Source organism: Dysidea avara, chromosome 15, assembly GCF_963678975.1.
Source record: "Dysidea avara chromosome 15, odDysAvar1.4, whole genome shotgun sequence".
Lineage (NCBI taxonomy): Eukaryota > Metazoa > Porifera > Demospongiae > Dictyoceratida > Dysideidae > Dysidea > Dysidea avara.
Window position 1 is genome coordinate 2,903,787 of NC_089286.1, and position 14,356 is coordinate 2,918,142.

General features: G+C 38.2%; 2 protein-coding genes and 1 pseudogene across 3 annotated transcripts in view; 2 read left to right on the forward strand and 1 right to left on the reverse strand.

Moving 5' to 3' along the window:
- The window catches only part of LOC136245476 (pre-mRNA-processing-splicing factor 8), a 28,695-nt gene extending 27,001 nt beyond the window's left edge, over positions 1-1,694 (forward strand). The window contains exons 41-42 of the mRNA XM_066037018.1: positions 1,077-1,279; positions 1,438-1,694. Of these exons, the coding sequence (XP_065893090.1) occupies positions 1,077-1,279; positions 1,438-1,592 (358 nt within the window). The 3' untranslated portion in view covers positions 1,593-1,694. The remainder of the gene's footprint in view (positions 1-1,076; positions 1,280-1,437) is intronic.
- A 2,600-nt stretch (positions 1,695-4,294) lies between these two features.
- LOC136245477 (uncharacterized) overlaps positions 4,295-14,356 on the reverse strand; it is a 113,994-nt gene continuing 103,932 nt past the window's right edge. For both annotated transcript variants that reach the window (XM_066037019.1, XM_066037020.1), the window contains one exon: positions 4,295-5,347. In XM_066037019.1, the coding sequence (XP_065893091.1) occupies positions 4,385-5,347 (963 nt within the window). In that variant the 3' untranslated portion in view covers positions 4,295-4,384. The remainder of the gene's footprint in view (positions 5,348-14,356) is intronic.
- LOC136246154 (U4 spliceosomal RNA) lies at positions 11,840-11,912 on the forward strand (annotated as a pseudogene).

Here is a 14,356-nt window from a genome sequence, read left to right on the forward strand (position 1 = left end):
GAAAGATGTCATTATTACACACTTGTGATAGTGGCACTACTAATGAAGGGGTAAAGGTTTGAGTGGTGTATCTCTACTACACCTTGAATCAGTGGCCTCGTATGTATATGAGCATGCACACTTGCTGAAACATCTGAAAATCAGACTTGGAGATAATCACTTCAAGTGTCAACAGGTTAGTGATGTTTATTATAAACAGTACTAGACTGATAAGTTGTGAAATTTTACGTGTGGTTTTGTCCAAGCGAATTTTTACACTTTAAAGTTGAGTAATGTCTATCTGATACTTCTACAAGTTTTGATGGTCTGTGGTGCATGATTTTTAATTGAAATGAAACTGTGTGGCTAACCAGGGTGTCTCTCAGTACAGCATGTTCACCAGTGAATTAGTGTGAAACTGTGAATAATGTTACTGGCTGCTTGACAGAGCTAGAGGTTTGGCTGTGGTCTATGGTTTCCACATTTGTTCACACCGACCACAAACATGTTGTTCAGCATACTCTAATTAAGTGCAGCCATACAACCTTTGTGTGGCTGCACTTAATCAGTTCAGTTCGGTAATTAATTTATAATTCTGTTTACGAAAACTAATTAGTTAAAATATATTAGTACGTTAGAAATACTACATAAGGATGGCAGCATTTGTTAGGGGCAGTGGCGGAGGAAGTAGTTAATATGAGGGGGGGGGGCTAACCAGGGGCAGAAATGAACTGAGGCGCTACATTGTCTCTGGTTTGATAAGGCGAGACCAAAAAAAAAAAGTCACAGCCAGCTGACAATAGCTCCCACCTCACCAGCTACGTATTTATAGCTGATAAACTATATAAAAGTCCTTAAATAGCTTGCTACACACTGCTCTAATGCTGTGATGACTGCTCTATTAGAGTATCTCGATCTTTATCATGATTTTCAGCCCCACTCCAAGAAGGATAATTTCGGTGTGATATCATTCTGAGGGGGGCTAAGCCTCCTAGCTCCCCTCCTTCCACCGCCTATGGTTAGGGGAGATCCCTACTATCATACTGTATGATATGTTATGTTGTATTCTATCACTTTACTGCATTGTATTCTAATAGTTTCACTCCGGGGTCATGTTCACTCACTGCATACAAGCTCACCCCATCAGGATTTGACTGGGGTCGTAATAATAAGGACACTGGTAATAATCCCCATGGTTACCTGCCGTCACACTATGAGCGTGTCCAGATGCTCCTGTCAGACAGGTTCCTCGGGTTTTTCATGGTCCCCTCTCAGGGATCCTGGAACTATAACTTCATGGGTAAGTGGAGTTGTGTATTTGTTCTTCAAATTAGTGTAATGTGGTCTAATTTGTAAATTACTGAAATACCTGATAACTCATAATTATGTGTTTCTATTAACTGTTTAGTACCACCTTAATAATATCATTATTGTCATCACATACAACACATTTTACAGGTATCAAACACTCTCCTACAATGAACTATGAGTTACAACTAGCTAATCCAAAGGAGTTTTATCATGAGGCTCATCGGGTAACTCATTTCACCAACTTCAGTTATGCTGAGGAAAATGAGGCGGCCACTGCTGATCGTGAAGATGTCTATGCTTAGTAACATACTCTAAACAATGCACACCACAATATTTGTATTGATAATTGTTAATGTATTTATTTTGTTGTATTTTGTGAATTATCAGATTATAATATTATTGTACTATTGTGGGATTTATTTGAGGGTGAATTTTTTTATGGACCCCTATATGACCATAATTTTGAGTTGCTTTTTCATGTTGATGATAATGCTAGTTTGACTGAACTGGAGATATTTTTGAGGTGGAAGATATTCACAGATACCTATTAAAGAATGTAAAAACTTTCCCTTGAATAAAATCTGTATAATACAGATGAGATTGATTGGTTAATTGTTACAATGTGAAAAATTGTTTATTGGATAGTAAACATTACAACCTCTTGTAGCTTGATCAGTTGTTGGCCACTTCATTAAATTGTACTAATTAACTATAGCTGGAGATGATATTGGGCTTCACATTGGCACAGGTTGTGTGTAATACATCATGACAAAACTATACTGAGAACATGTTGTACTAAGATCAGTTGTGATGTGTATTATTGTATTAATGCTTTACAGTGACCAGCACTGAAGGTCTGCAGCAACATGTGCTGCAGCCTTAGGATTACCTAACCTAATTTCAAGGACTTAGACTTAGTGACTTATAGCTGAAAAGGTGTAACAGAAAAGGGGCCAAAGTAAGGAAAAAAATCCCTCCAACTTAACCCCAGGAATCGAACTGCAGGTCACCCAATGTCTAGTCGGGGCCACACTCCAGGGGTCGTAATAACAAGGACACCAGTAATAATCCCCATGGTTACCTGCCGTCACACTATGAACGTGTCCAGATGCTCCTGTCAGACAGGTTCCTCGGGTTTTTCATGGTCCCCTGTCAGGGATCCTGGAACTACAACTTCATGGGTAAGTGGAGTAGTGTGTTTTGTTATAGTAATGTTAAGTTATTTCCTTTACAAACTAATGTAATGTGCTCTGTTTTGTATATCACTGAAATACCTGATCATTCATACATGTTCCTATTAACTCTTTAGTAGGGTTGGGATGAAGCTTCAAATGTTTTGTGGGTTCGAAGGTTAAGTAAGCTTCAAATTATAAAAGTATTCTTTGAAGCTTCGTACAAAAGAATTACAAATAAACATTGTTATCTCAGCTGCTTGTTTATCTTGTGTGATCTATGTTTGTCTCTTCGCGATCAATCTTTGTGTGCCACACCCACTTTAAAACTATTGCAGTTTAGCTTGCTACTGTAGTTGTAGCTTTAAAACACCTTATAAAGAGTAATAGATAATGTATGGGAAATGTCCTTTTACCTATTAGTCCAATGGTAGATCCAGGATAGGGCATTTGAGGAAAATACCCCCCCCCCTCTTCCCCTTGTGGAAAAAGCATCATACTAGACACCTTGTCAGACCAGGATCAATTCATGAAAACTGCAAACTGCATAGCTATTACCTCTATTTATTACAAACTCACCTGAAACCAAAGTTAAAACAGTTGTCAAATTTACCAAGCACCTTCATACGTACTAAGCCCCTCTAAAAATAGTTATCGTGTTGATGGTGTTGACTTTCATACATAGCCTTTTAAACAGCTTTTAAAGACTCCACAACCATCTGTAAAAGCTGTAAATCAACCTACTTAGGAGTGATCATTGCTACTTTAAAAAAATACAGCAGCAAGAGAATCTGCTCTCCTCAACCACCCTGTTTTAAAAATTGTGCCCCTCCCGTGGCAGCTCCTGGATCCGCCCCTGTAGTCGGTGTTTACCTATGCATGATTGCAGTAGAACAGACACGCCCATTTGTATCGATTGTGTCATTCAGTACTGCTGCTATACACTTTCCAAATGCTTACAAACTTATTAAATGGGATTAGAAAGTTAAAATTTAAGAAGGATGTGCTTAAATACAAGAAAACCTGTAACTCATATATCTAACACCAAAACTTTGAATGTTTGAACAGTTTGTTAGCAAATGTTCGAAGGTAAATTTGTACCAGCCCTACTCTTTAGTACCACCTTAATAATATCATTATTGTCATCACATACAACACATTTTACAGGTATCAAACACTCTCCTACAATGAACTATGAGTTACAACTAGCTAATCCAAAGGAGTTTTATCATGAGGCTCATCGGGTAACTCATTTCACCAACTTCAGTTACGCTGAGGAAAATGAGGCGGCCACTGCTGATCGTGAAGATGTCTACGCTTAGTAACTTACTCTAAACAATGTACACCACAATATTTGTATTGATTATTGTTAATGAATTTATTTTGTCAATTATCATATTTAATGTTATTGTACTATTGTGTAAAGGGGTTTATTTGAGGGTGAAATTTTTCATGGACCTTCACGACCATAATTTTGAGTTGCTTCATGTTGATGATAATGCTAGTTTGACTGAACTGGAGATATTTTTGAGGCAGAAGATATTCACAGATACCTACTAAAGAATGTGAATACTTCCCTTAAATAAAATCTGTATAATACAGATGAGATTGAATGGTTAATTGTTAACAATGTGACAATTCGCAATTGTTCACTGTTACAACCTCTTGTAGCTGAGCAGTTGTTGACCACTTCATTAAATTTACTAAACTGTAAGTGGAGAGGAATAATTGCTTGATATTATTAGGCTTCACATTGGCACAGGTTGTGTGTGTAGAACATGTACCGGGTACTAATCAGTTGTGATGATGTGTAATAATTATATGATTAATACTTTCACCCCAGCAATTAGATAATCAACACAACAATACTAATAACTAGTAATGGAGTATAATAGAGTTCAGTACAGTATAGTTACTAATGGTTAGTGATGTACAATATGTCCTATCTCCACTATAGGTAGGGAAGATGACTTGGCTGCTTCAACACCCACTCCACCACTGGTACCTCCAACAACAATTATAGTGTTACTGTTGATGGTTGCCACTCCAACAGCAATCCTGGCAGTAGTAAGATTGTCAACTTGTATCCATGACTTCTTTGAAGTGTCATATAGACTAATATCTGATGTGACAACATCTTTAACATCACGACCACCGATGATCAGAGGAGGGTTGGAGGATGGTACTGTAGTAGTGAAGTGATGTGGAGCATATGATAGTTCCTCCCACTGACTGGCTACTTGATCTGATGATGAAGTGATGGTGGATACTGGTAACTGGTGTGATCCATTGTTACGACCTGTAGCAGTACCGTATCCCACTATGAGTAGGTGTTCTCCTGCAATTGTGGGGTTGATGGCCCACATTGGTACAGGTAGTTTAGTAGACACTTCTCTCCATGGTGATTTGTGTTGCCAGTTCATTGTCTCAATACTGTCAAGGGACTTGTGTGATTGATCACGTCCACCCATAACCATCAAGTGATCACCATGGGTGACCACACCTGGCTTGAACCTCTTCTGTATCATATTAGGGTAGTAGCTAGTCCAACTGTTAGTGTCTCTGTTGTAGGTGGAGACTTTGTTGTGAATCTTACGAGTGACTGGATCAGTACCACCAAATATGGACAAGGAACTATCCACCATACACAGTACTCCAAATCGATGACCAGATGGAGGGAGGGTATTCCATTGGTCAGTTGTGATGTTATACTGGTACACATTGTTATATGTCTCATCCTCAGGAGCATCACCAGCAGTGACATAGACATTGTTATCATGCACTACAACAGAGGCAGAATACAGACTTCTTGGAAGATCCGAACACTTGTCCCACTTGAGGTGATATTGTTTAGTCTGTAAAGCCTCCACCAAAGGAGGTGACTCCTAAGGGAGGAAATTGTGTGTTAGTGTGGATCACATGATCTCCCTCAATAATTCAACCCCCCTCAACAGTTAGTAATGGTTTAGTGTCTGAGGTTGTTTAGATTACTGAGGGATAATTGTTACCATAGTAACTGTTGGTTACCATGGTGTTGTAACAACATGGCTTTACTTTATAATCAGATATATCATGTGATTACTAGACATGTGTCTATTATGTTGGAATAATTTCTGGACTAATATTACACTGTGCAAAAAGTGGGATATAATATGGTATTTCCAGTGGCTTATTGAATACAAATATAAATCCTGTATTATACTCATTTTATACTTTAGTATAATCCATACTATACTATTGCATATATGGTTTCAGTTTATTTACCACATTACCTCAAATAGCTTATATCTAGTATAATGCCCACACTATACCATCGCATATATGGTTTCAGTATATTTAACACATTAACTGAAGTCTTACATGAGATTGTTAGTATAATACAGGTTATACCAAGCTTTTTTGTATTCAATAAGCCACTGGAAATACCATCTTATATCCCTCTTTTTTCACAGTGTTAGGTAGTGGATAGTATTCCAGAATAATTGAGTTTTGCTTGCAATGATCTTAGTTACAGTATTAAAACACTACAAGCATAAAATGGTGGAAAACATCAATAGCTATACTCTAATATACCACTTTGACACCTCAGATCAAAGGAAACCACAGGGTTATATTTCACATATTGCCCTAACCACAAGGTGATATCTAGATATCGCCCTATATGGTTAGGGCGATATGATACAGCCCTGACCACAACAGCCTTTGATGCTGAAGTTACAAAACATCAGTTCCCTTTGATTAATAGAATTGCTTAAAGTTTTGCATTGTGGGTTTGAGTTTAACATGTTGGTTTAGTTAGGGGCATTGTTGTGAAGCAAAAAGAATTGAGCGAGTCAGCATTGTATAGTTCAGTTACTAGGTATCACTAACTAACCATTTTTGCAATGTGGGGATTGTTTTTCTACACAGTACATTTCAACTGCATGAAAAGATGCCTCAAACATTCACAACCTATATGTCTAAGCAGCGGCGGAGGAAGTAGTTGATATGAGGGGGGGCTGGGCTGACCCATGCAGACTTATTTCTATAGTTTGGTAAGGTGAGACCCAAAAAAAAAAAAAAAAAAAAAAAAAAAAGGTCGCAACCAACTGACAAGAGCTTTAACCTCACCAGCTACCATTTCTAGCTGATAAACTACATAAAAATCCTTTTATAGCTCGCTACACACTGACTACTTTATTAGAGTGACTGCTCTATTAGAGTATCTCGATCTTTATCACGGTTTTCAGCCCCACTCCAAGAAAGATAATTTCGGTGTGATATCATTCTGAGGGGGGGGCTAAGCCCCCCTCAGCAGACCGAGGGGGGGCTTTAGCCCCCTAGCCCCCCCCCCCCCCCCTTTCCGCCGCCTATGTGTCTAAGTGTTTATTTTAGCACCTTAGGTTACTTTATTCATCCACAAAGTGGTTATTTGGTTTAAAATGGTATCACTACAATCAGTGAAACCCATAATCGTTTTTTTGTGTGGCCACGATTTAAACCCACAGTCGATGTTGGCAAACCTCTGTATAAAAGGAATGTGGATAGTGCAGGTTTGTCTTCCTTCACCTATTAGGAGAGCATACCAGAGTGGTATATATTACTTATACCATGGCCACGAGGAATTTGCCTGATATATATTCCCAAGCCCAAGGGCTGCTGGCCCGAGGGCATGGACATACATATCAGACAAATCCCTTGTGGCCATGGTATAACTATTAATTAGAGCAGTCACTTACAGTCAACTTCCAAGACCATTTTCTAATATAGCAGTCACTGATATAAACCCCAACCTATATGCTTATAATTGGCTCAAATTTTCAGGAATAATTTTGAGAGTAACAGGTGAATAAAAAAGAATTGCCAGAAAGAATAATTGCAGATTTTGAACACTGGTAAGAATACTGGATGATCAAGAAAGTGTTTGTTATCCAAACTGTGGAAGTGACTGTTCTATTAGAGAGTATTTTCCTAAAGTGACTGTTCTATTAGAGTATTTTAACTGAGATCTGTAAATAAATGTATGAGCTTCGTTTATCCAAAATTTTCCATTATTTGAAACCATTTAGGGCCCAATGAGTTTGGATAATAGAGGGACCATTGTGTGTTGCAACTATATGGTTGTATTTAATCTCATAATGTTTAAAATCATAGCATGCATGAAGGTAGCACAATAGAAAATAATAGAAATTCTCTATTCCAATTCCAGCAGTGTAAAGTACTCCCCTAGCTCATGTCTATACAATTAGACTCTATGTCCTTACAATTGTGAATTTGTAGGTGTGTGGATTTTTACATGATGATTTATTCACAGGTGTTATGTAGCCTTCTCATGGATAGCAATTTAAGAGAATAGTGAGGATGACCTTGCCAGCAGGAGTGTAGGAAGATATTGCTTATGGGTGCTGATCAACTTGTCTCCAAAGAATTTCTAGTCACATTAAAATGGTACTGAAGGGTGGAATCAACAACTCTGTTTAAAATATGTGACTGGATTTTGGAAAAACGATCCAAATCGCACATTAGAAGTTCCGAGATAAATGGTTTTAAAGAATTGAAGCCAGCACAACTCTCCAAGGATAGCAAGCACGCGTATGAAATTTACACAAAAGATGCATCAATCTGTTACCTTTCAAGCCACTTCCAGTACTTGTAGCTGCTTGTACAGTTTCCCGCCAAATAAGATAGAAAATCTGAGCAGTTGGACGAGCGAAGTAGTATCACAAGTGCTCACAAAGGGGTGGAGGCTGGGGGGTGGTGGGGAGGGCAAAAGTTAGACCTCAAAATGGAGGCAGACCACGATTGGAGTCCAGACACGAGATTACAGGGCTGTGCTGGCTCCTTAGTGGCTGATATGTAGCAAAATCAACAGAGAACACGTCTGGCCAACATTATAAGGCTGTCCACCAGTAAACCACTGACTCTTGCCAAGCCAGGTCCTTCACAAGGCCTGAAACCGCCATTTAAGCACTCCACACCACCCAGAAAAGACGTGTGTAAAAACCAGCCTCGTGTAGTTTGAGTAGTGCTGAGGGTCAAAACTTGTAGTACGATAGTGTAGCTATCCACTGGTGGTGTTAGTTTGATTTTGCCTGATGTGCGATTTGGATCGGTTCTGTAAAATCTGGTCACATATAGGTATTATCTGAATCTTTATTATCCAAACCCTGGATTATCCAAACAGTATAAGTGACTGCTCTATTAGAGTATTTCGCCATTAGGTGAACGTTCTATTAAAGTAAGTGTATGTTCTATTAGAGTAGTTGAACAGAACTCTGTATATAAATGAATGGGCTTTATTTATTCACTTATCTGAACACTTTTATGACTGAACTGGCACACAGGTTGGAGGTCCTACTGTAATAACTGATAAACAGTTAAATGACTGGTTATAATAATGTTACTCTTGACTGTTTCATTAGGGTATATGACTGCTCTATTAGAGTATCTTAATCTTTGATGAGTGGACTTGTATTCTATTATTTTAATGCACTTGTACTTTGTTTAAAGTTATGGACTATGGTTGAAGCCAGATCAAGGCAAATGGAATCACTGACAAGTTAGAAAAGGAAGGATGATACTGCCTTAGTGATTTTGACACCACTGTTACCAGTAAACCTTCTGTAGTGCTTCTGTATATCATGTGTGTGTGTGTGTGTGTAGTGTTTACTGTCCCTAGCAGTGAATTCTATTCTGTTATATACAACAGATTGACTGTTTTATTATATCTACTGAGTAGCTAGTAATCCTATTATGTGTCTTTATTATTAGCAAGAGTACATAATAGAAACCAAGAGTATCGAATGGGTGTATTACTTTGTGATTAATGATTGTGTAAAGTAACACGGATATTTCAGTAATTGGTTGTTTTCATTGCCATTAAGGGTTGCTGTGTTTAGCCCAATTTGGCCACTAATCCAAGTTAAAACATGATAGCGTTAAAGGGAATTGGCTAATGTTAAAGTTCTGGCACTGCCAAGCAGATCCCCATGAAGGCGTGGCAACACGCTCATTTGTGCAACCGTTGTTTTATTGAGCTGGAGTTATTTTGGGTCCTTACTACACTTTCTTTGTACAATAATTGTTGAATACTTGGTTGAATAACATGGAAAACCAGTGAACAAAGACCCGTTACCACGTACACATTTCAAATCACCATTTCGCGTAAACAAGCAATTACTGAAATATCCGTGTTACTTTACACAATCATTAATCATGGGCTAATACACTGTTCAACACTCTTGGTTACTAGTATACACTTTTGTTATTAGTTATAGTTAAATATCAACCACGAGGATCTTTGTGATTTTAAAGCTTGAGGCAAAGCCATTTAAACTATCTTAACTGAATTAGAAAATGGTGAGGGTGTATTTATACTAGTAGATAGATAAACTGATTATGGGTTGAGTATAACATCATCATGTTATCACTAGAGATATACTGATTATCAGATCAGCTAAAATATCTGTCACTGATATGGAATGTTTACCAATATCAGTATTGTTACAGAGTGACACAAGGACCAATATCACTACCAATGTTTATACAGTAACAATAGTTTGCTCATAAACAGATTATACTTTTGTTTTCTATTTTATCCGTGAGGTTGTTTAGTACCCAGTGGCTTATTGTTCACTCTACAGCAAGTGCTATACAATGAGAAGTCAAACAAATACACACAATTTTATTATTTATTGTTGAAAAGTTTATCACAGTCTTTACGTATATGTTAAAGCATAGCCTTGCTCGTGCTATATGAAAAATAAAGTACTCAGCGTTTGGCCTAGATGCTAATAAAGCACTCGACTTCGCCTCGTGCTTTATTAGCATCTCGGCCACGCGCCTCGTACTTTATTTTTCATATAGCACGAGCAAGGCTATGTTTTAAATGATTTATGGAACTTTCTAGTCATGTAGCTTCACCATACACTAGGACTCGTAATTAACACGCGTTGCACGAATTATTAGCAGCCTGAACAACACACAACTAGTTTAACAAAGTTACTCACGCGTATTTCACCATAGTTTGGCATGGTAGACGTTCATTGCATTTTTTGGCAGGTTTTGCTTGCAACCCACAAGCGATTCTATTGTGAGTCACATGGTGAAATATTTCTGTGATATCTCCAGGACTTGTTCGTTTACATTAACAAACGTAACAGCAACGTTACCTTCTCCCACCCATCATCAAAGCATTTAGGTATGTCTATAAAAGCAATCCAGTGGTAGAACTCGTATTGGCTGGGGTGATTGATCAGTCAGCGCGGCGAGGCTATCAGCCTTCACCGGCTTGGGTGAATAGTCATACTGGCGTGAGCTCCGCAGGCTATTAGCCTGCACTAGAGCACGTGGGAAACTGTGCTTTATTGCCCACAAAGAGTGCTTTATTGCACCGCAAAGATTGCTTTATTGAACGAATAAAGCACTCTTTGTGGTCGATGAAGCACTGTTAGCCAGCTGAGAGTGTACTTTATGAAATTTAAAGTACACTTTTCCCTTTGATCTCGCCCACGCAAAGTTCTATAATATTGGTTATATTACCTTTGGATAAAAGTGTTACAGGATAACTAAGGAAACTAGCCTTCTTCACAAGCCATTAAAACATTGAATATTGGTAAATGCCAAAATTCATATTGGTACACCTCTGGTCATCATATCTTGCACAAAATGTAAACCCACAATCACTTGCCACATTGTCATATATAAAACGAAGCTCACTGATCTGCTCTATCTCCTGAGGGAGGCATAGCAGATCAGTGATCAATTGTGAGATCTGAAATGTTACTCAGTACATCAGTGATCATTAGTGAGGTGTGGTAACTCCCTCAACTGGAGATACTTATCTGTTATATAGGAGGTGTGTAATAAGAGATCTAGTGTTAATTGATGGGTGGCTTCACATGAATCTCACAAATAGACTTGACCATGATAATAACATAATAGTTTAGAGCTCAACAATCAAGTCTGTTATTATTGCCGTATGAGTAGAAATTTTGGTGTGAAATTAAAATTTGCGAATTGGTAGACACTTACAAAATCGCCAAATTAAAATCTCGCCATTAGTGTTTCTAATATTTTAACTGATTGAACAGGCAAAAGATCAAGCTAGAAGCAAGGTGGTGTATCTAGATCGATGTACTACTGGAGGTCAGCCAGTGGTTAATCAAACAATTCTACGATTGTCTGTACAGATTAAGGAGGTCCTATACTATTTTTCCGAACAAAGATACCGCTCAAGGAAGATACACCTCAAGAAACATGCAGAGGAGATCGTAACTAGCTACTTGGCATGGAAAATGTTCCCAATCACTTTGTTTCCTTTTGCTACACTGTCATGGATTATCCGTCTCACATGAAACTCTCTCCAGTATGCAGGCCAATGAAGTAAACATACATATACCCTTGTGCAGTGGTAGTACCGTAGTCAGTGAGAGGCGTGGTTATCGCTATTTGAAAACTTTTTTGTAAATGAGAAGCCAGCCATACAATTTGCTACCGGGCTCACACATGGGACTCCACAATGCATTTCGTCAAATTAAACTCTCGCCAAATACAAATTATTCAGCAAACGCCAAATATTCTGCTTGCCAAAATTTCTGCTTATACGGTATTTAATTCATTCAAACATAAGATGATGCTAAAAGCTGATTATTTTATTAATATTTCCTGACTGTTGTATTACCATCAGTGAATGCTGTATTAGAGTACCTCTATTGTATTTTTGTCATAACAATCAGCCAAGAAACAGTATGAATGGATTTGCAAACGGTACCTTTTCGCACACAACATTTGACACATTCATTTTGAACTTTGAGGCTTCAAAGCTGTTTATCATTAATATACTTGCCTGAAATTTTTCATGAGTGCAGTTATAAAGTATCTGACTGCATTTTGAAGCTAAGGAGTTTAGTGTAGGCCTGAGTTAAACATGCTCAATTTATTGCCCAAAATGCTTTCAGAAATTTCTCAAAATTTTCACCTATTATGCTCTTCAGTGTTCCCATTATGCTTTACAATTATCTTGGAACATTATAATCAGTGAATGCTCTATTACAGCATTTCACTATAAAGTGACTGTTCTATTAGAGAGTATCGATCTGCAGTTTCCACTGACTGCTCTATTAGGGAGTATTGATCTGTTATCAGGAATTGAGCTCCGTAGTTTGAAATATTTGCCTAATATTCTAGCAATATACTGGATAGTGCTCCAACCTATTATGCTTTTTATTATACAGGCATGTTTGATGTAAGCCTAGTTATTTCTGTTGACATGTAAAATACATGAAAAAGATACTTCTTTGCAAATCTGGTCACATGTAATATTTGTAACACGAGCACACGGGCCTGATATGTATGCCCAATTGCCCGAGGGTCGCAGGCCTGAGGGCATACATATTAGGCAAAGCTCAAATTCCCTGTGTTACAGCTAATGTGTAACACTTATCAAACTGAAAGCCTGTACAGGGTGATCAATTACCCAAGCCAATATAAGTGCAGCCACTAGATGTATCAAGACACACAATAGTGTGTCGTGCGGCCCAAGAAGCTGGAGCGCCACACCGTAGGTATATTGACAGGAAGAAAGAAAATGTCATTTTCACACATTTGTATCTCGGTGATCCCTTATCCGATTGGAACCAAATTTGCTACAGATTTGCCTGCCAGCCAGGGGAGTCTATATACCAAATTTGAAGGAAATCACTCCAGCCATTTCCAAGATACGAGCTGCCAAAGTTTCAATTTTTTTTCTTCGTTTTCTTTTTTTTTCCTCTTCGTGTTTTTGCACACTTGCAAAAATTACTATAAAATGCAAACATGTATTCCAATTGCGTTGAAATTTGGCACACAGAATGGGAGTCCAAAGGCGAATCCTAGCATCAAATTTGGTGCAAATCCGATGAATGGTTCAGGAGTTATGACCGATTATTCGCGTAAAACAAGATTGATTTGTTGTCACGCCTACAGGGTAAACCGCTTCATGGAATGAGTTGAAAATTGCTATGTGGATGGAGTAACCATCGTAGGAGTGCCTTTTGGTGGTTTGAAAGGAATCGAGATAAAGACCGTGGAGATATGACACAAAACCCAACCTGTGTCACAATTATGCGATCGATTTTTATGAATAAAAAAGTATTAGTTTTTACGCCTACTAGGCAAACCGCTTAGAGCAATGAGCTGAAAATCGGTGTATAGCTGGAATAATCTTCATAGAAAGTCCTTGCAGTAGTACAGAAGAATCGGATTACAAACCACTGAGTTATGATTCGAAAGCCAACTCCGTGTAGCAAAAGCGAGATCGAGATACTAATAGAACAGTCACCCTAATAGAGAATTTAGCTAATTTATTTACTCCATTATAGAATTCTATTACATTACAAGTTATTCTGTAGGGAGTTCAGCTGCAAACAGTTAATCTTATAGACAGTTCAGCAAGAAGCAAGTCACCCTATAGAGAGTTCAGCTACAAATATATTGCTGTAGTGATTCAGAACATTACAAGTCACACTGAAGAGAGTTCAGCTATAAACAAGTCATGCACCCTGTAGAGAGTTCAGCTACAAACAATTCACTCTGTAGAAGTTCTGCTACAAACAAGTCTTCATGCAGAGAGTTTAACAACCAAAATCCACCATGTAAAGACTTCAGCTCTACTAACAAGTTACTCTGTAGAGAGATCAACTAGAAACAAAAGATAGCTCAGCTAGCAAACATCACCTTGCAGAGAGTTCAGCTACAAACAAATCACACTGTAGAGAGATCAGATAGAAGAAGCCACCTTGTAGAGGGTTCAGCTGTGAAGTGATCACCCTAGAGAGAGTTCAGCCAGAAAAAATCACCCTGTAGAGAGTTCAACTACAAAGGAACCATCATGTAGAGAGATCAGCTAGATACAAGCCACCTGTAGAGACATCAGC